This window comes from Oncorhynchus clarkii, chromosome 1 (assembly GCF_045791955.1).
Source record: "Oncorhynchus clarkii lewisi isolate Uvic-CL-2024 chromosome 1, UVic_Ocla_1.0, whole genome shotgun sequence".
Taxonomy (NCBI): domain Eukaryota; kingdom Metazoa; phylum Chordata; class Actinopteri; order Salmoniformes; family Salmonidae; genus Oncorhynchus; species Oncorhynchus clarkii.
The window spans coordinates 89,611,861-89,631,944 of NC_092147.1; the positions used below are offsets into that span (position 1 = coordinate 89,611,861).

Genomic DNA, 20,084 nt, shown 5'->3' on the forward strand with positions numbered 1-20,084 from the left:
GAACTAATGGGGATCCATAATAAACCCCAGGAAGAGTAGCTGCTGCCTTGGCAGGAACTAATGGGGATCCATAATAAACCCCAGGAAGAGTAGCTGCTGCCTTGGCAGGAACTAATGGGGATCCATAATAAACCCCAGGAAGAGTAGCTGCTGCCTTGGCAGGAACTAATGGGGATCCATAATAAACCCCAGGAAGAGTAGCTTCTGCCTTGGCAGGAACTAATGGGGATCCATAATAAACCCCAGGAAGAGTAGCTGCTGCCTTGGCAGGAACTAATGGGGATCTATAATAAACCCCAGGAAGAGTAGCTGCTGCCTTGACAGGAACTAATGGGGATCCATAATAAACCCCAGGAAGAATAGCTGCTGCCTTGGCAGGAACTAATGGGGATCCATAATAAACCCCAGGAAGAGTAGCTGCTGCCTTGGCAGGAACTAATGGGGATCCATAATAAACCCCAGGAAGAGTAGCTGATGCCTTGGCAGGAACTAATGGGGATCCATAATAAACCCCAGGAAGAGTAGCTGCTGCCTTGGCAGGAACTAATGGGGATCCATAATAAACCCCAGGAAGAGTAGCTGCTGCCTTGGCAGGAACTAATGGGGATCCATAATAGACCCCAGGAAGAGTAGCTGCTGCCTTGGCAGGAACTAATGGGGATCCATAATAAACCCCAGGAAGAGTAGCTGCTGCCTTGGTAGGAACTAATGGGGATCCATAATAAACCCCAGGAAGGGTAGCTGCTGCCTTGGCAGGAACTAATGGGGATCCATAATAAACCCCAGGAAGAGTAGCTGCTGCCTTGGCAGGAACTAATGGGGATCCATAATAAACCCCAGGAAGAGTAGCTGCTGCCTTGGCAGGAACTAATGGGGATCCATAATAAACCCCAGGAAGAGTAGCTGCTGCCTTGGCAGGAACTAATGGGGATCCATAATAAACCCCAGGAAGAGTAGCTGCTGCCTTGGCAGGAACTAATGGGGATCCATAATAAACCCCAGGAAGAGTAGCTGCTGCCTTGGCAGGAACTAATGGGGATCCATAATAAACCCCAGGAAGAGTAGCTGCTGCCTTGGCAGGAACTAATGGGGATCCATAATAAACCCCAGGAAGAGTAGCTGCTGCCTTGGCAGGAACTAATGGGGATCTATAATAAACCCCAGGAAGAGTAGCTGCTGCCTTGACAGGAACTAATGGGGATCCATAATAAACCCCAGGAAGAATAGCTGCTGCCTTGGCAGGAACTAATGGGGATCCATAATAAACCCCAGGAAGAGTAGCTGCTGCCTTGGCAGGAACTAATGGGGATCCATAATAAACCCCAGGAAGAGTAGCTGATGCCTTGGCAGGAACTAATGGGGATCCATAATAAACCCCAGGAAGAGTAGCTGCTGCCTTGGCAGGAACTAATGGGGATCCATAATAAACCCCAGGAAGAGTAGCTGCTGCCTTGGCAGGAACTAATGGGGATCCATAATAAACCCCAGGAAGAGTAGCTGCTGCCTTGGCAGGAACTAATGGGGATCCGTAATAAACCCCAGGAAGAGTAGCTGCTGCCTTGGCAGGAACTAATGGGGGTCCATAATAAACCCCAGGAAGAGTAGCTGCTGCCTTGGCAGGAACTAACGGGGATCCATAATAAACCCCAGGAAGAGTAGCTGCTGCCTTGGCAGGAACTAATGGGGATCCATAATAAACCCCAGGAAGAGTAGCTGCTGCCTTGACAGGAACTAATTGGGGTCCATAATAAACCCCAGGAAGAGTAGCTGCTGCCTTGGCAGGAACTAATGGGGATCCATAATAAACCCCAGGAAGAGTAGCTGCTGCCTTGGCAGGAACTAATGGGGATCCATAATAAACCCCAGGAAGAGTAGCTGCTGCCTTGGCAGGAACTAATGGGGATCCATAATAGACCCCAGGAAGAGTAGCTGCTGCCTTGGCAGGAACTAATGGGGATCCATAATACACCCCAGGAAGAGTAGCTGCTGCCTTGACAGGAACTAATGGGGATCCATAATAAATACAAATACTGTATGTTAAATAATGTTTTGAGAGTAAAATATAACAGAAATAACCTGATTGTCAGCCTCAAATGTATGACAATCACTGGATTAGGTTGCATATCAAATGAATGACAATCACTGGATTAGGTTGCATATCAAATGTATGACAATCACTGGATTAGGTTGCTTATCAAATGTATGACAATCACTGGATTAGGTTGCTTATCAAATGTATGACAATCACTGGATTAGGTTGCATATCAAATGTATGACAATCACTGGATTAGGTTGCATATCAAATGAATGACAATCACTGGATTAGGTTGCTTATCAAATGTATGACAATCACTGGATTAGGTTGCATATCAAATGTATGACAATCACTGGATTAGGTTGCTTATCAAATGTATGACAATCACTGGATTAGGTTGCTTATCAAATGTATGACAATCACTGGATTAGGTTGCTTATCAAATGTATGACAATCACTGGATTAGGTTGCATATCAGAATATTTTAAATCATTCCAGCTTGGACTTATTTATTGAATACTATGTGAGTCATCAATTACACCTTTTAATAAATCTTTACGAATGACTTTAGAATGATTAATAATTATTTTATAATGATGAATAATGACTTAATAATGATTAGTAATGACTTAATAATGACTTTAGAATGATTAATAATTATTTTATAATGATGAATAATGACTTAATAATGATTAGTAATGACTTAATAATGACTTTAGAATGATTAATAATTATTTTATAATGATGAATAATGACTTAATAATGATTAGTAATGACTTAATAATGACTTTAGAATGATTAATAATTATTTTATAATGATGAATAATGACTTAATAATGATTAGTAATGACTTAATAATGACTTTAGAATGATTAATAATTATTTTATAATGATGAATAATGTCTTAATAATGATTAGTAATGACTTAATAATGACTTTATAATGGTGGCTGGTACCACCAAATCATGGGCTGGTACCACCAAATCCTGACAGGTACAACCAAATCATGGGCTGGTACCACCTGGTACCACCAAATCATGGGCTGGTACCACCAAATCATGGGCTGGTACCACCAAATCATGGGCTGGTACCACCAAATCATGGGCTGGTACCACCAAATCATGGGCTGGTGCCACCAAATCATGGGCTGGTACCACCAAATCATGGGCTGGTGCCACCAAATCGTGGGCTGATGCCACCAACTGAAAACGTTGGTGGCCCCAGTGACACCAGGGGAAAATGTTGGTCTGGATCCCTGAGCTTACAAGAGATAAGAACATGATTGAAAAGACAACATTACTTAAACATTTAACATGAGCATTCCTCCCCCCTGTCCTTATCCTCAGGTGGTGCTGCCCATGCTATGCAGCTACATGTCTCACTGGTGGGAGCACGGCCCAGAGAACAACCCTCCAGAGACTGCAGACAGCTGCTGTACTCACCTCACCTCAGACCACATGAATAGTCTACTGGGCAACATCCTGAAGATTATCTATAATAACCTGGGGATCGACGAGGGGGCCTGGATGAAGCGGCTTGCAGGTAGAGACACACCTTCTATCTACCACAAGGTCAAAAGCACTTCAGCCTGCTTGTCAATGTCCTGGTTGTTATGTGTGTGTGTGTGTGTGTGTGTGTGTGTGTGTGTGTGTGTGTGTGTGTGTGTGTGTGTGTGTGTGTGTGTGTGTGTGTGTGTGTGTCAGAGGGGATCGTCAGCAATAGTCATACATGCACAGAGAATTGAATTCCACTGTTTGTACTGAAAACTGTCTGCCTTAGGAAGAAGCCCACTGTGGGCAGGCCACTCAGTAGCATTGAGTCAAAAGTAAATGTCATGGACATGTCTACCTCGGATCATTAAAAACAATCAAGCAACCCAGAAAAGGACTAAAATAGAGAAACAAGGTCCTTGAAATTAGCAATTAACATCAGAACACATTCATATTCTGGCCATCTCTGAAACACACTTAGATAATTCCGTTGATACAGCGGTAGCTAAACGTGGTTATAGAATATACAGGAAAGATCAATAAGTCCGTTGATACAGCAGTAGCTAAACGTGGTTATAGAATATACAGGAAAGATCAATAAGTCCTTTGATGCAGCGGTAGCTAAACGTGGTTATAGAATATACAGGAAAGATCAATAAGTCCTTTAATGCAACTGTATCGTGGTTATAGAATATACAGGAAAGATCAATAAGTCCTTTGATACAGCAGTAGCTAAACGTGGTTATAGAATATACAGGAAAGATAGAACTGTTCCAAGTGTGTCGTCAGGTTGTTCGGCAGATCAACAAATATTTTTCACATCTTCGACGTAGGAATCACTACAATACCCTCATCCATCTACACACAATACCCCATAATGACATCACAATACCCCATAATGACATCACAATACCCCATAATGACATCACAATACCCCATAATGACATCACAATACCCCATAATGACATCACAATACCCCATAATGACAAAGCAAAAACAGGGTTTTTAGAAACAAGATTCTTGGTGGTTCTGACCTTCTTTCATTTAAGAATAATGGTGGCCACTGTGTTCTTGGGGACCTTCAATGCTGCAGAAATGTTTTGGTGTACCCTTCCCCAGATCTGTGCCTCGACACAATCCTGTCTCTGAGCTCTACGGACAATTCCTTCGACCTCATGGCCTAGTTTTTGTTCTGACATTCACTGTCAACTGTGGGACCTTATATAGACAGGTGTGTGCCTTTTCAAATCATGTCCAATAAATAGAATTTAAGGCAGGTGGAATCCAATCCAAGTTGGAGAAACATCTCAAGGATGATCAATGGAAACAGGCCATGAGAAGACGTCGCTCTGTTTTCTTGACATCTCGGTTGACCAGACAGGTCCTACAGGCCCTGATTTTGTAGCACCTGGACTACTGCCCAGTTGTGTGGTCATGTAGAAGGACATAGGTCAATTGCAGTTGGTCCAGAACAGAGCAGCACGCATTGCACTTAGATGTACACGGAGGAAGAATGTCAATGACATGCATGTCAATCTCTCCCGGCTCAAAGTAGAGGAGAGAGTGACTGCATCACTATTGGTCTTTGTGTGTGAGGTGTTGAGGTGTTGATGTGTTGACTGCATCACTATTGGTCTTTGTGTGTGAGGTGTTGATGTGTTGACTGCATCACTATTGGTCTGTGTGTGAGGTGTTGAGGTGTTGATGTGTTGACTGCATCACTATTGGTCTGTGTGTGAGGTGTTGATGTGTTGATGTGTTTGACTGCATCACTATTGGTCTGTGTGTGAGGTGTTGATGTGTTGACTGCATCACTATTGGTCTGTGTGAGGTGTTGAGGTGTTGAGGTGTTGACTGCATCACTATTGGTCTGTGTGTGAGGTGTTGAGGTGTTGATGTGTTGACTGCATCACTATTGGTCTGTGTGTGAGGTGTTGAGGTGTTGATGTGTTGAAGGTACAGAACTCCCCATTAGTTATGTTTAAGCAGTTGGCTCACACAGTTCAGACACTCATCGGTACATCGCAAGATATGCAGTCAGAGGGTCTCTTCACAGTTCAGACTCTCATCGTTACATCGTAAGATATGCAGTCAGAGGGTCTCTTCACAGTTCAGACTCTCATCGTTACATCGTAAGATATGCAGTCAGAGGGTCTCTTCACAGTTCAGACTCTCATCGTTACATCGTAAGATATGCAGTCAGAGGGTCTCTTCACAGTTCCCAGGTCCAGAACAAGAGGCTGGGAAATGCTCAGTGTTAGAAACATGTCTACATTGAACACTCTGCCACCCCAGGTAACTCAAGCTAGAAATAAAAACACGTTCAGAAACCAGATAGAAGAACATCTTACGGCACAACGGCGACTGTGAATAGACAAAGCCATTCTATATATCTTGTATTGTAACGTTGTATAATGTATTGTATTATATAGGTGGGTGACCTTGACCGAATCCTTGGCTTGTTCCAGCAGGAACGGCTTATAGGGCCGGAGCCATCTCTGAAGCGTGAGGCAGAGGCAGGAGATGATGTAGTTTTCTGTGGTGTTATGTAGTGTTAGGTAGTGTTGTGTATATTATATTATGCGTATAATGTATTTTATATATTTTACTTGTTGTTTTGTTTCCTGTTTGAACCCCAGGAAGAGTAGTAATTGGTCGAGAACAAATTAAATGCTAAAATTGCATGTTGATCGACGGGGAAGCCTGAATTGGTTGACCGGCAGGTGGGTGGGTGCTCAGAAACACAGAGGTTACCCAGACTTTACTTGTCTTCAACCCTTCTATGCCCTAGGAGCATAGGTCACCCACATGACCAAGCAGTTTCCCATACGGGATACGTGTTGTTACTGCATGTGGTGGTGATCATGTGTTGATGTCACGGGACACAGCAACCAAAATGCATTGTTTCTAAATGAAAACAAACTGTAGAATCATCCAGAGTGAAACACCACCATCGTTGTTTAAATAAGAAAACAAACTGTAAAATCATCCAGAGTGAAACACCACCATCGTTGTTTAAATAAGAAAACAAACTGTAGAATCATCCAGAGTGAAACACCACCATCGTTGTTTAAATGAGAAAACAAACTGTAGAATCATCCAGAGTGAAACACCACCATCGTTGTTTAAATGAGAAAACAAACTGTAGAATCATCCAGAGTGAAACACCACCATCGTTGTTTAAATGAGAAAACAAACTGTAGAATCATCCAGAGTGAAACACCACCATCGTTGTTTAAATAAGAAAACAAACTGTAAAATCATCCAGAGTGAAACACCACCATCGTTGTTTAAATAAGAAAACAAACTGTAAAATCATCTAGAGTGAAACACCACCATCGTTGTTTAAATAAGAAAACAAACTGTAGAATCATCCAGAGTGAAACACCACCATCGTTGTTTAAATGAGAAAACAAACTGTAAAATCATCTAGAGTGAAACACCACCATCGTTGTTTCCCACCAGTCTCTCTCTCTAACTGTCCTTCTCTATTCTGTCCTCGCCTCCAGTGTTCTCTCAGCCAATCATTGGTAAGGCAAAGGGGGGGCTGTTGAAGACCCACTTTCTGCCGCTGATGGAGAAGTTGAGGAAGAAGGCTGCCACCGTACTGCAGGATGAGGAACAGATGAAGGCCGAGGGACGAGGGGAGATGTCTGAGGCTGAACTACTCATCCTGGATGAGTTTACTATCCTGATCAGAGACCTCTATGCCTTTTATCCGCTACTCATCCGCTTTGTAGACTACAACAGGTAACTAGACATACTTCCTTCTCCTCCATGTTGCTGACTACAACAGGTAAAGGACCAGTGGGTAAAGTGAGAGGAGTGTGTGGATCAATAAGCAAAGTGTTTTTTAAAGTTGTTAAAGATGTGATGCCAGTTGCTGCTGTTGGTGTGACTGTTTTATCCAACTGAATGTCTTCTGTAACTTGTTTATGCTGTTGTGACTGTTTTATCCAACTTAAAGTCTACTGTAACTTGTTTCTAGTGGTCTGACTGTTTTATCCAACTGAATACTGTAACTTGTTTGCAATGTGTTTTTATCTTAGGGCCAAATGGCTGAAAGAATCGAACCCTGAGGCTGAGGAGCTCTTCCGCATGGTAGCAGAGGTCTTCATATTCTGGTCCAAGTCTCATGTAAGCTACACAGAGACAATGTCACATATCAATCATCACATCACTGTAACAGTTTCCAGGAAACATTTAATGTCCTAATCACTCTGGGATAGTTTCTACTGGTCGTCACCAAGGCACTCTGAGAGTGCGCTCTACACTCTGAGAGTGCGCTCTACACTCCTATTAAAATCCCATTCAATTCTAGGAATTCTTCAGCGTTTCTTTCTGCAATAAATACATGTTACATTTGCTTGCCTGGCAGCGAGAACTAGAAGACGGTGATGTATCTCTAGAGTGTTCATGTGTGTCTGTTCTTCTCCAAGTCCCCTGTCAGGCTGCAGGCCACATTTGCATAAATCCTTGGCAACATCCAACACTGAAATATTTTATTTCTTCCACTGCAGAATTTTAAACGGGAGGAGCAGAACTTTGTGGTTCAGAATGAGATCAACAATATGTCCTTCCTCATCACAGACACCAAGTCAAAGATGTCCAAGGCAAGTGATGTTATATAGATGGTTTGAGCGTGATTTTCTTTATTTTGACATTGATATGTACAATTTAGGTGTACTATGACTCTGTATGGCATATATAAGTCAAAGAGCTTTGTCCCCCAAATATGAAGAAGACTGCACAGTAAGTTGTGATGACTGAACATAATTAAATGGATAAGTTGTTCTTGACCTGAAATGTGGCTTGGTGTTCAGAAAGAACAAGAGAGGACCCAGTACAGAGCCAGTAGTGAGACATTATCGAGAACCTAGTGCAGAGCCCTGGGGGACACCAGTAGTGAGACATTAAAGAGGACCTAGTGCAGAGCCCTGGGGGACACCAGTAGTGAGACATTAAAGAGGACCTAGTGCAGAGCCCTGGGGGACACCAGTAGTGAGACATTAAAGAGGACCTAGTGCAGAGCCCTGGGGGACACCAGTAGTGAGACATTAAAGAGGACCTAGTGCAGAGCCCTGGGGGACACCAGTAGTGAGACATTAAAGAGGACCTAGTACAGAGCCCTGGGGGACACCAGTAGTGAGACATTAAAGAGGACCTAGTGCAGAGCCCTGGGGGACACCAGTAGTGAGACATTAAAGAGGACCTAGTGCAGAGCCCTGGGGGACACCAGTAGTGAGACATTAAAGAGGACCTAGTACAGAGCCCTGGGGGACACCAGTAGTGAGACATTAAAGAGGACCTAGTGCAGAGCCCTGGGGGACACCAGTAGTGAGACATTAAAGAGGACCTAGTGCAGAGCCCTGGGGGACACCAGTAGTGAGACCAGGTGGCGCTGCTGACTTGTTGACTTGTCACCTGGTGTCTCCCCTCTAGGGAGCCGTGTCTGACCAGGAGAGGAAGAAGATGAAGAGGAAGGGTGATCGCTACTCCATGCAGACCAGCCTCATTGTAGCAGCGTTGAAGAGACTACTTCCTGTAGGACTGAATATCTGCGCTCCAGGAGACCAGGAACTGATCGCTCTGGCCAAGATCCGCTTCAGTCAGGTAAATCACTTAAGTCTCTAATGAAACGGTAAGGTGTCTCATTGGTATTCTTTAACTCCCGAGTAAGTAAAACAGCCCAGATTCCATGGGCCCCCTGTTTGCTACAGTCAACCCTATGAATCAGTGTTTCTTTGATGTTTTGTCAACAGAAAGACACAGAGGACGAGGTGCGGGAGATCATCAGAAACAACCTGCACCTGCAGGGAAAGGTGACCACTACTTAATTACGGTCTCAGTTGTGACATCATCAGCATGTACTCCCCCATACTCATCTACACCATGCTACAGCCTTGTAGTACTATACGTTGTATAAGCTGACTCGATACTTCACCCAATAAGAAGTCAATTTGGATGAAGTTAAGTCTTAGACCTAAAAAGACAAAGAGAGGTTTCATTTGTCTTTCATAAACCTGCATGTCCCGTCTCCCTCCATTCCTCCAGCTCACCATCTCTCTCTGTCTCTCTGTCTCCATCTGACCGTTCTCTCTGCATGTCTGCATGTCCACCGCCACCCTTCCTCCTCCGTCACCATCCTCAGTACCGAGTGTTCCACTTCAAAAAGCTGGTGAAGAAGTTGATCATAGTGATGAAATGGATGAAGAGTCAGCAGGCCTCCAAACCTCCGGCCTTAGAGATGCCCGGCGGGCACAAGCGTCTGGCTGGCGCCCGTAAGCGCTCTGCCACTATGGAGAGTAGCTATACCCACCGGCCTCCCAGGACCACCCGGGCAGGCATCAAGAAGGCCTCGTCTGTGGATTATGTGATGCACCATGGGCAGGGGCAGGGCAATGCCCCGGGTAGAGCCACTGATATCCTGGGCACGTCCAGGATTCGAGAGGGTCACCTGGGGGCCTTAGGGCAGAGCATGTATGGGTGTAATACTGCGTTGGTGGGTAGCCCATGATCCTCACAACCTTAACCCTTAACCCTTAGCCTGTAACTCTTAGCCTGTTTCCCAGATCTGTTCATCTAATCAATTAAAGAGAAATTGCAGAAAGTTAAAGGTCCATTATGATATTCTGAGACAGCAAGTTGGCATATAAAAAAACTAGGCATTTAATTAGGCAAGTCAGTTAAAAACAAATTCTTATTTTCAATGATGTCCTAGGAACAGTGGGTTAACTGCCTTGTTCAGGGGCAGAACGACAGATTTTTACATTGTCAGCTCAGGGATTCGATCTTGCAACCTTTCGGTAACTAGTCCAACGCTCTAACCACCAGGCTACCTGCTGGTTACTGGTCCAACACTCTAACCACTAGGCTACCTGCTGGTTACTAGTCCAACTCTCTAACCACCAGGCTACCTGCTGGTCACTGGTCCAACGCTCTAACCACTAGGCTACCTGCTGGTTACTAGTCCAACTCTCTAACCACCAGGCTACCTGCTGGTTACTGGTCCAACGCTCTAACCACCAGGCTACCTGCTGGTTACTGGCCCAACACTCTAACCACTAGGCTACCTGCTGGTTACTAACCCAACACTCTAACCACTAGGCTACCTGCTGGTTACTAGTCCAACGCTCTAACCACCAGGCTACCTGCTGGTTACTAGTCCAATGCTCTAACCACTAGGCTACCCTGCCGCCACGATATATAACAAGGCCGTTAGAAAATGCCAGACGAGCTCAGTCTCGACCATTGATGGACTGATAAATCCTACCGCAGGAAAACCTCTGTGAACTTTTCCGACGGCATATTTCAGAGATAAGATAACTAACGTTAGGCTGGGTATCAGTCGAGCAAGAACTCGTGAGAAGTATGTTATGAGCCGTAGCCTACCACTCAAAGGCAATATGGACAGATTTTCTCTGGTTGACACAGACGTGCTCAGGAAAGTGCAATCACAACTTAAGTCTTTTACCTGCCTTCTCGATCCCCACCACCTTCTTCAAAACAAATGACATATCTGAAGAAGTGGAATCTATTGTTAATCACTCCCCTTTCATAGGCACTTTCCCCACGGCACTAAAAACCTGCCATGGTGAAACGCCCTTCTTAAGAAAAGTCATCTAGATTTTTTTTCAGCTCTTAGCAATTTTCAGCCGATCTCTAACCGTCCATTCTTACGCAACATTCTGGGGAAAATTGGTTTTCAAACAGCTAAATTATTTCTTAAGTGCCAACTGTATTTTTGAATAATTCCAATCTGGTTTCGGTGCCCACTACAGGACAGAGACAGTCTTAGTTCAAGAGGTAAATGATCTTAGAGCCGACACAGATGCCAAACAGCTCTCTGTCCTTGTACTCTTAATTGTTGCATTCGACACTGTTGACCTTGGTTTCCTTCTGGGCAGACTGGAGAGGTTGGATTGACCTCTCTGGTTCAGGAGATGGTGGTTTGACCTCGCTGGTTCAGGAGATGTTGGTTTGATGCTCCGGTTCCGGAGAGGTTGGTATGACCTCTCCGGTTCAGGAGAGGTTGGTTTGATCTCTCCGGTCAGGAGAGGTTGGTTTGACCTCTCCGGTTCAGGAGAGGTTGGGTTGACCTCTCTGGTTTAGGAGAGGTTGGTTTGACCTCTCCGGTTCAGGAGTGGTTGGTTTGACCTCTCCGGTTCAGGAGAGGTTGGTTTGAACTCTCCGGTTCAGGAGAGGTTGGTTTGACCTCTCCGGTTCAGGAGAGGTTGGTTTGAACTCTCCGGTTCAGGAGAGGTTGGTTTGAACTCTCCGGTTCAGGAGAGGTTGGTTTGACCTCTCCGGTTCAGGAGAGGTTGGTTTGACCTCTCTGGTTCAGGTGAGGTTGGTTTGACCTCTCTGGTTCAGGTGAGGTTGGTTTGACCTCTCTGGTTCAGGAGAGGTTAGTTTGACCTCTCTGGTCCAGTTCTAAATTAGTTTAGGACCGATTTAACCGGTCAAGAGTTTTTTTGTCACTCTTGGTGAACATAATACATATCACGTGGCGTTCCACAAGGTTCAGTTTTGGGTCCGGTACTGTTCAGTTTATATATGTTACCCCTTGGCAGGGTTATCAGTCTGGTACTGTTCAGTTTATATATGTTACCCCTTGGCAGAGTTATCAGTCTGGCACTGTTCAGTTTATATATGTTACCCCTTGGCACCGTTATCAGAAAGCTCCACTGCTACGAAGACGATACACCAGATAATTTTATGTCCACGGATAAATTATTAAACTGTATTAGTGATTTAAATACTTGGATGGCTCACAACTTCCTCCAGCTCGAGGTACTTATTGTTGAAGCCAAAGCACAGAGAGAGAATATAGCCTCACGTTTTAATTCACGGGCAATAAAGATAAAACACCAGGTTAAAAAAACCTAGTTGTTGTTTTAGTTTGATTTGACCAAAATAGCTTTTTACCACCTGACGACCATTGCCAAGGTGTGACTGTTTCTCTCTCAGGCCGATACAGAGAGACGCATCCATGCTTTTATTACAAGCAGGCTTGACTACTGTAAATGCTCTCCTGTCTGGTCTACCCAAGAAAGCCTTTTGTCAACAGCAAAACATACAGATTGCTGCAGCGCGGCTACTGACCAGGACCAGATGGAGAGAACACATTACACCTGTTTTAAGGTCTCTGCACTGGCTGCCTGTGGGTTTTAGAATTCATTTTAAGATTCTTCTATTGGTTTTTAAATCCATCCACGATTGTTCCCCCCAATACATGTCAGACATGCTTTTAAGTTCTGTACCCAGTCGGTCCCTCAGGTATTCTGGTTCTGGCCTTTTAACTATCCCAAAGCCTAAGATGAAAAGACATGGAGCCTCTAGTTACTAAGCCCCCAGCCTGTAGTTACTAAGCCCCCAGCCTGTAGTTACTATGCCCCCAGCCTCTAGTTACTAAGCCCCCAGCCTGTAGTTACTATGCCCCCAGCCTCTAGTTACTAAGCCCCCAGCCTCTAGTTACTAAGCCCCCAGCCTCTGGAATAGCCTGCCTGAAGACCTGGGGGAGACCAAGAGGCATGGAGAGGCAGCCTTTAGTTACTAAGCCCCCAGCCTCTGGAATAGCCTGCCCGAGGACCTAGGGGGGGGGGGGGGGGGGGGGGGAACTGTGGACATATTTAAAACAGATCTTAAAACATACCTTTTAACTTAGCCTTTTCCTCAAGGTGCTTGTCATTCGTTCAGTTTTTATTGTTATTCTTTAGTTTTATTGTTCTCCGTTTTATTTTCATTGTTTTTGTTGTTGTTTTTCTTCCTGTGAAGCACATTGTGTTGCGTTCCATGTCTGATATGTGTTGTATAAATACATCTTGATTTGATTTGATTCGTGCTGAAAAAGCCAACTCTTATTTTTTGGTATGCCGATGACTATAGGAGTTGGATAGAAAACCCAAACACGGAGACCAGGTTAACGAACCTTAACCCTCACAGTGAAATCACGTAGCCTTGCTTAGACCTCAGACATGCTTAAACCTCCTGTTTCTCCTCAACCCCAATAATGTATTCTCTCTGTGTGTGTGTAGCTGGAGGACCCTGCTATCCGCTGGCAGATGGCTCTGTATAAGGACCTTCCTAACAGGAGCGAGGACACGTCAGACCCGGAGAAGACTGTAGAGAGAGTCCTGGACATCGCTCACGTCCTCTTCTATCTAGACCAGGTGGGTTCTGGGAAACATCAGGGTCGTGTTCATTTAAGGGCCATGCAAATGGGAAAACCTTTTCAAAACGTTAAGTAACAGAAAACCAGGCTGTCCGTCTCTCTTTCTGCCTGTTTTCTTTGGTTTATAGTCACATTTTAAAAACGTTTTGTCATGGGAAAATGTTTTTCTGAGTTTGGTGCCTATTGAACGTGACCTGGGTCTGAAGTCGTCTATTATGTCAGAACAAATCCAAAGGAAAGTACTTTTGGGGACAACATTGGTATTTTATGATGCTGTGCCCTTTCCTGCAGGGCTGAGGGTCATTTCCATCTCAGGAAGTTTAAATATCCTCATCAAGAAAATGTGTCCCATTTTATTTCCAATGTGGCCGATGCGCGATTTAAAAGTTAAATAGTTTGACCCCTAGCGTGTTATCCCAGATTGCTGAAGTCCTGTTAGAAATGAGTTGGAGTTGTGTGAATCGGTAACGTTATGCCTCTCCGTTTCCTCTTCCTGTAGGTGGAACATCCACAAAGGAGCAAAAAGGCTGTGTGGCACAAGCTGCTCTCTAAACAGAGGAAGAGGGCTGTAGTGGCCTGTTTCAGAATGGCTCCCCTGTATAACCTACCCAGGTAAACATGGCTCCCCTGTATAATCTACCCAGGTAAACATGGCTCCCCTGTATAACCTACCCAGGTAAACATGGCTCCCCTGTATAACCTACCCAGGTAAACATGGCTCCCCTGTATAACCTACCCAGGTAAACATGTCTCCCCTGTATAACCTACCCAGGTAAACATGGCTCCCCTGTATAACCTACCCAGGTAAACATGGCTCCCATATATAACCTACCCAGGTAAACATGGCTCCCCTGTATAACCTACCCAGGTAAACATGGCTCCACTGTATAACCTACCCAGGTAAACATGGCTCCCCTGTATAACCTACCCAGGTAAACATGGCTCCACTGTATAACCTACCCAGGTAAACATGGCTCCCCTGTATAACCTACCCAGGTAAACATGGCTCCCCTGTATAACCTACCCAGGTAAACATGGCTCCCCTGTATAACCTACCCAGGTAAACATGGCTCCACTGTATAACCTACCCAGGTAAACATGGCTCCCCTGTATAACCTACCCAGGTAAACATGTCTCCCCTGTATAACCTACCCAGGTAAACATGGCTCCCCTGTATAACCTACCCAGGTAAACATGGCTCCCATATATAACCTACCCAGGTAAACATGGCTCCCCTGTATAACCTACCCAGGTAAACATGGCTCCCCTGTATAACCTACCCAGGTAAACATGGCTCCACTGTATAACCTACCCAGGTAAACATGGCTCCCCTGTATAACCTACCCAGGTAAACATGGCTCCCCTGTATAACCTACCCAGGTAAACATGGCTCCCCTGTATAACCTACCCAGGTAAACATGGCTCCCCTGTATAACCTACCCAGGTAAACATGGCTCCCATGTATAACCTACCCAGGTAAACATGGCTCCCCTGTATAACCTACCCAGGTAAACATGGCTCCCCTGTATAACCTACCCAGGTAAACATGGCTCCACTGTATAACCTACCCAGGTAAACATGGCTCCCCTGTATAACCTACCCAGGTAAACATGGCTCCCCTGTATAACCTACCCAGGTAAACATGTCTCCCCTGTATAACCTACCCAGGTAAACATGGCTCCACTGTATAACCTACCCAGGTAAACATGGCTCCCCTGTATAACCTACCCAGGTAAACATGGCTCCCCTGTATAACCTACCCAGGTAAACATGGCTCCCCTGTATAACCTACCCAGGTAAACATGGCTCCCCTGTATAACCTACCCAGGTAAACATGGCTCCCCTGTATAACCTACCCAGGTAAACATGTCTCCTCTTGCCTTACCTAACTAACCCTAACTAACCCAGGTAAACATGGCTCCTCTTGCCTTACCTAACTAACCCTAACTAACCCAGGTAAACATGGCTCCTCTTGCCTTACCTAACTAACCCTAACTAACCCAGGTAAACATGTCTCCACGTGCCTTACCTAACTAGCCCTAACCCTAACTAACCCAGGTAAACATGTCTCCACGTGCCTTACCTAACTAGCCCTAACCCTAACTTACCCAGGTAAACATGTCTCCACGTGCCTTACCTAACTAGCCCTAACCCTAACTTACCCAGGTAAACATGTCTCCTCTTGACTTACCTAACTAGCCCTCTCTTTCACCCTGCTCCACCCCCACATGTAAATGAACATATTCCTGTCATCTCCTGGTGAATCAACGGGCCTCAGCAGTACATCTTCAGAAAACCATGTTCTGTGCAGTTTTATAAAGGATCACTGTCCAACTACTACTTCCTGTCCAGGACAGACTTCTCTCTCTCTCTCTCATTCATCCATTCACCTCTGATGACTTCTCTCTGTCTCCCACCAGGCACCGGGCGGTCAACCTGTTTCTACAGGGATATGAGAAGTCCTGGATTGAGACTGAGGAGCACTACTTTGAGGATAAGCTCATAGAGGACTTGGCTGTAAGTGTTCCTCCATTGATAAGCTCATAGTCAACCAGACTGTAAGTGTTCCTCCATTGATAAGCTCATAGAGGACCAGACTGTAAGTGTTACTCCATTTAAAGTGTGAATTCAGGAACACTGTGTGGGAAATCACACAGCAGGGAATGCCTGTGTCTCGTTACAATATGTTTCTAATGACATGTTGTTGTGTTGATGCTATGTTCCTGCCTGCACACAAACCACGTCCTCATGTTGTTCGCGGAGCATCCATTTGATATTCTGAGCACAGCCACACAGACATAGAACTCTCGGTTTGAAATGAAGTCATGATTGGATTAACCAGGCTCCAATACCCAGCATTCATTGTGGGCGAAGTGATTTCTCTTTTTTTTCTGAAAGCACAAAGAAACAAACAAAAGCAGTCAACGATGCATTCCTTTCAGATAACGTTTCTGAGAATTTCCTCTCAATGCACCGGAGGGAAGGAATGAACTATGTGGAGGAGACTAGAGAGAGTTACCTGGAATGAACTATGTGGAGGAGACTAGAGAGAGTTATCTGGAATTAACTATGTGGAGGAGACTAGAGAGAGTTACCTGGAATGAACTATGTGGAGGAGACTAGAGAGAGTTACCTGGAATGAACTATGTGGAGGAGACTAGAGAGAGTTATCTGGAATGAACTATGTGGAGGAGACTAGAGAGAGTTATCTGGAATGAACTATGTGGAGGAGACTAGAGAGAGTTACCTGGAATGAACTATGTGGAGGAGACTAGAGAGAGTTACCTGGAATGAACTATGTGGAGGAGACTAGAGAGAGTTACCTGGAATGAACTATGTGGAGGAGACTAGAGAGAGTTACCTGGAATGAACTATGTGGAGGAGACTAGAGAGAGTTACCTGGAGTGAACTATGTGGAGGAGACTAGAGAGAGTTACCTGGAATGAACTATGTGGAGGAGACTAGAGAGAGTTACCTGGAATGAACTATGTGGAGGAGACTAGAGAGAGTTACCTGGAATGAACTATGTGGAGGAGACTAGAGAGAGTTACCTGGAATGAACTATGTGGAGGAGACTAGAGAGAGTTATCTGGAATGAACTATGTGGAGGAGACTAGAGAGAGTTATCTGGAATGAACTATGTGGAGGAGACTAGAGAGAGTTACCTGGAATGAACTATGTGGAGGAGACTAGAGAGAGTTACCTGGAATGAACTATGTGGAGGAGACTAGAGAGAGTTATCTGGAATGAACTATGTGGAGGAGACTAGAGAGAGTTATCTGGAATGAACTATGTGGAGGAGACTAAAGAGAGTTACCTGGAATGAACTATGTGGAGGAGACTAGAGAGAGTTACCTGGAATGAACTATGTGGAGGAGACTAGAGAGAGTTACCTGGAATGAACCATGTGGAGGAGACTAGAGAGAGTTACCTGGAATGAACTATGTGGAGGAGACCAGAGAGAGTTACCTGGAATTAACTAGTGTTCATATGGTCTCTAGGGAGTAGTGTTCATATGGTCTCTAGGGAGTAGTGTTCATATGGTCTCCAGGGAGTAGTGTTCATATGGTCTCTAGGGAGTAGTGTTCATATGGTCTCTAGGGAGTAGTGTTCATATAGTCTCTAGGGAGTAGTGTTCATATATTCATCACTGGTCTCTAGGGAGTAGTGTTCATATGGTCTCTAGGGAGTAGTGTTCATATGGTCTCTAGGGAGTAGTGTTCATATGGTCTCTAGGGAGTAGTGTTCATATGGTCTCCAGGGAGTAGTGTTCATATGGTCTCTAGGGGAGTAGTGTTCATATGGTCTCCAGGGAGTAGTGTTCATATGGTCTCTAGGGGAGTAGTGTTCATATGGTCTCCAGGGAGTAGTGTTCATATGGTCTCTAGGGGAGTAGTGTTCATATGGTCTCTAGGGAGTAGTGTTCACATATTCATCACTGGTCTCTAGGGAGTAGTGTTCATATGGTCTCTAGGGAGTAGTGTTCATATGGTCTCTAGGGAGTAGTGTTCATATGGTCTCCTGGGAGTAGTGTTCATATGGTCTCTAGGGAGTAGTGTTCATATGGTCTCTAGGGAGTAGTGTTCATATGGTCTCTAGGGAGTAGTGTTCATATGGTCTCTAGGGAGTAGTGTTCATATGGTCTCCTGGGAGTAGTGTTCATATGGTCTCTAGGGAGTAGTGTTCATATGGTCTCTAGGGAGTAGTGTTCATATGGTCTCTAGGGAGTAGTGTTCATATGGTCTCTAGGGAGTAGTGTTCATATGGTCTCTAGGGAGTAGTGTTCATATGGTCTCTAGGGAGTAGTGTTCATATGGTCTCTAGGGAGTAGTGTTCATATGGTCTCTAGGGAGTAGTGTTCATATAGTCTCTTGGGGAGTAGTGTTCATATGGTCTCTAGGGAGTAGTGTTCATATGGTCTCCAGGGAGTAGTGTTCATATGGTCTCTAGGGAGTAGTGTTCATATGGTCTCCAGGGAGTAGTGTTCATATGGTCTCTAGGGAGTAGTGTTCATATGGTCTCTAGGGAGTAGTGTTCATATGGTCTCTAGGGAGTAGTGTTCATATGGTCTCTAGGGAGTAGTGTTCATATGGTCTCCAAGGAGTAGTGTTCATATGGTCTCTAGGGAGTAGTGTTCATATGGTCTCCAGGGAGTAGTGTTCATATGGTCTCTAGGGAGTAGTGTTCATATGGTCTCCAAGGAGTAGTGTTCATATGGTCTCTTGGGGAGTAGTGTTCATATGGTCTCTAGGGAGTAGTGTTCATATGGTCTCCAGGGAGTAGTGTTCATATGTTCTCTAGGGAGTAGTGTTCATATGGTCTCTAGGGAGTAGTGTTCATATGGTCTCCTGGGAGTAGTGTTCATATGGTCTCTAGGGAGTAGTGTTCATATGGTCTCTAGGGAGTAGTGTTCATATGGTCTCCTGGGAGTAGTGTTCATATGGTCTCTAGGGAGTAGTGTTCATATGGTCTCTAGGGAGTAGTGTTCATATGGTCTCTAGGGAGTAGTGTTCATATGGTCTCTAGGGAGTAGTGTTCATATGGTCTCTAGGGAGTAGTGTTCATATGGTCTCTAGGGAGTAGTGTTCATATGGTCTCCTGGGAGTAGTGTTCATATGGTCTCTAGGGAGTAGTGTTCATATGGTCTCTAGGGAGTAGTGTTCATATGGTCTCCAGGGAGTAGTGTTCACATATTCATCACTGGTCTCTAGGGAGTAGTGTTCATATGGTCTCTAGGGAGTAGTGTTCATATGGTCTCCTGGGAGTAGTGTTCATATGGTCTCTAGGGAGTAGTGTTCATATGGTCTCCTGGGAGTAGTGTTCATATGGTCTCTAGGGAGTAGTGTTCATATGGTCTCCAGGGAGTAGTGTTCATATATTCATCACTGGTCTCTAGGGAGTAGTGTTCATATGGTCTCTAGGGAGTAGTGTTCATATGGTCTCCTGGGAGTAGTGTTCATATGGTCTCTAGGGAGTAGTGTTCATATGGTCTCTAGGGAGTAGTGTTCATATGGTCTCTAGGGAGTAGTGTTCATATGGTCTCTAGGGAGTAGTGTTCATATGGTCTCTAGGGAGTAGTGTTCATATGGTCTCTAGGGAGTAGTGTTCATATGGTCTCCTGGGAGTAGTGTTCATATGGTCTCTAGGGAGTAGTGTTCATATGGTCTCTAGGGAGTAGTGTTCATATGGTCTCCAGGGAGTAGTGTTCATATGGTCTCTAGGGAGTAGTGTTCATATGGTCTCTAGGGAGTAGTGTTCATATGGTCTCTAGGGAGTAGTGTTCATATGGTCTCCAAGGAGTAGTGTTCATATGGTCTCTAGGGAGTAGTGTTCATATAGTCTCTAGGGAGTAGTGTTCATATGGTCTCTAGGGAGTAGTGTTCAT

General features: G+C 44.8%; 1 protein-coding gene across 1 annotated transcript in view; it reads left to right on the top strand.

Moving 5' to 3' along the window:
- The window catches only part of LOC139411176 (ryanodine receptor 2-like), a 338,127-nt gene that overhangs the window by 230,261 nt on the left and 87,782 nt on the right, over positions 1-20,084 (top strand). Inside the window, exons 67-76 of the mRNA XM_071157129.1 lie at positions 3,382-3,577; positions 7,035-7,275; positions 7,575-7,662; positions 8,046-8,138; positions 8,968-9,138; positions 9,288-9,347; positions 9,677-10,027; positions 13,563-13,697; positions 14,199-14,311; positions 16,120-16,216. Coding sequence (XP_071013230.1) covers positions 3,382-3,577; positions 7,035-7,275; positions 7,575-7,662; positions 8,046-8,138; positions 8,968-9,138; positions 9,288-9,347; positions 9,677-10,027; positions 13,563-13,697; positions 14,199-14,311; positions 16,120-16,216 — 1,545 coding nt within the window. The remainder of the gene's footprint in view (positions 1-3,381; positions 3,578-7,034; positions 7,276-7,574; positions 7,663-8,045; positions 8,139-8,967; positions 9,139-9,287; positions 9,348-9,676; positions 10,028-13,562; positions 13,698-14,198; positions 14,312-16,119; positions 16,217-20,084) is intronic.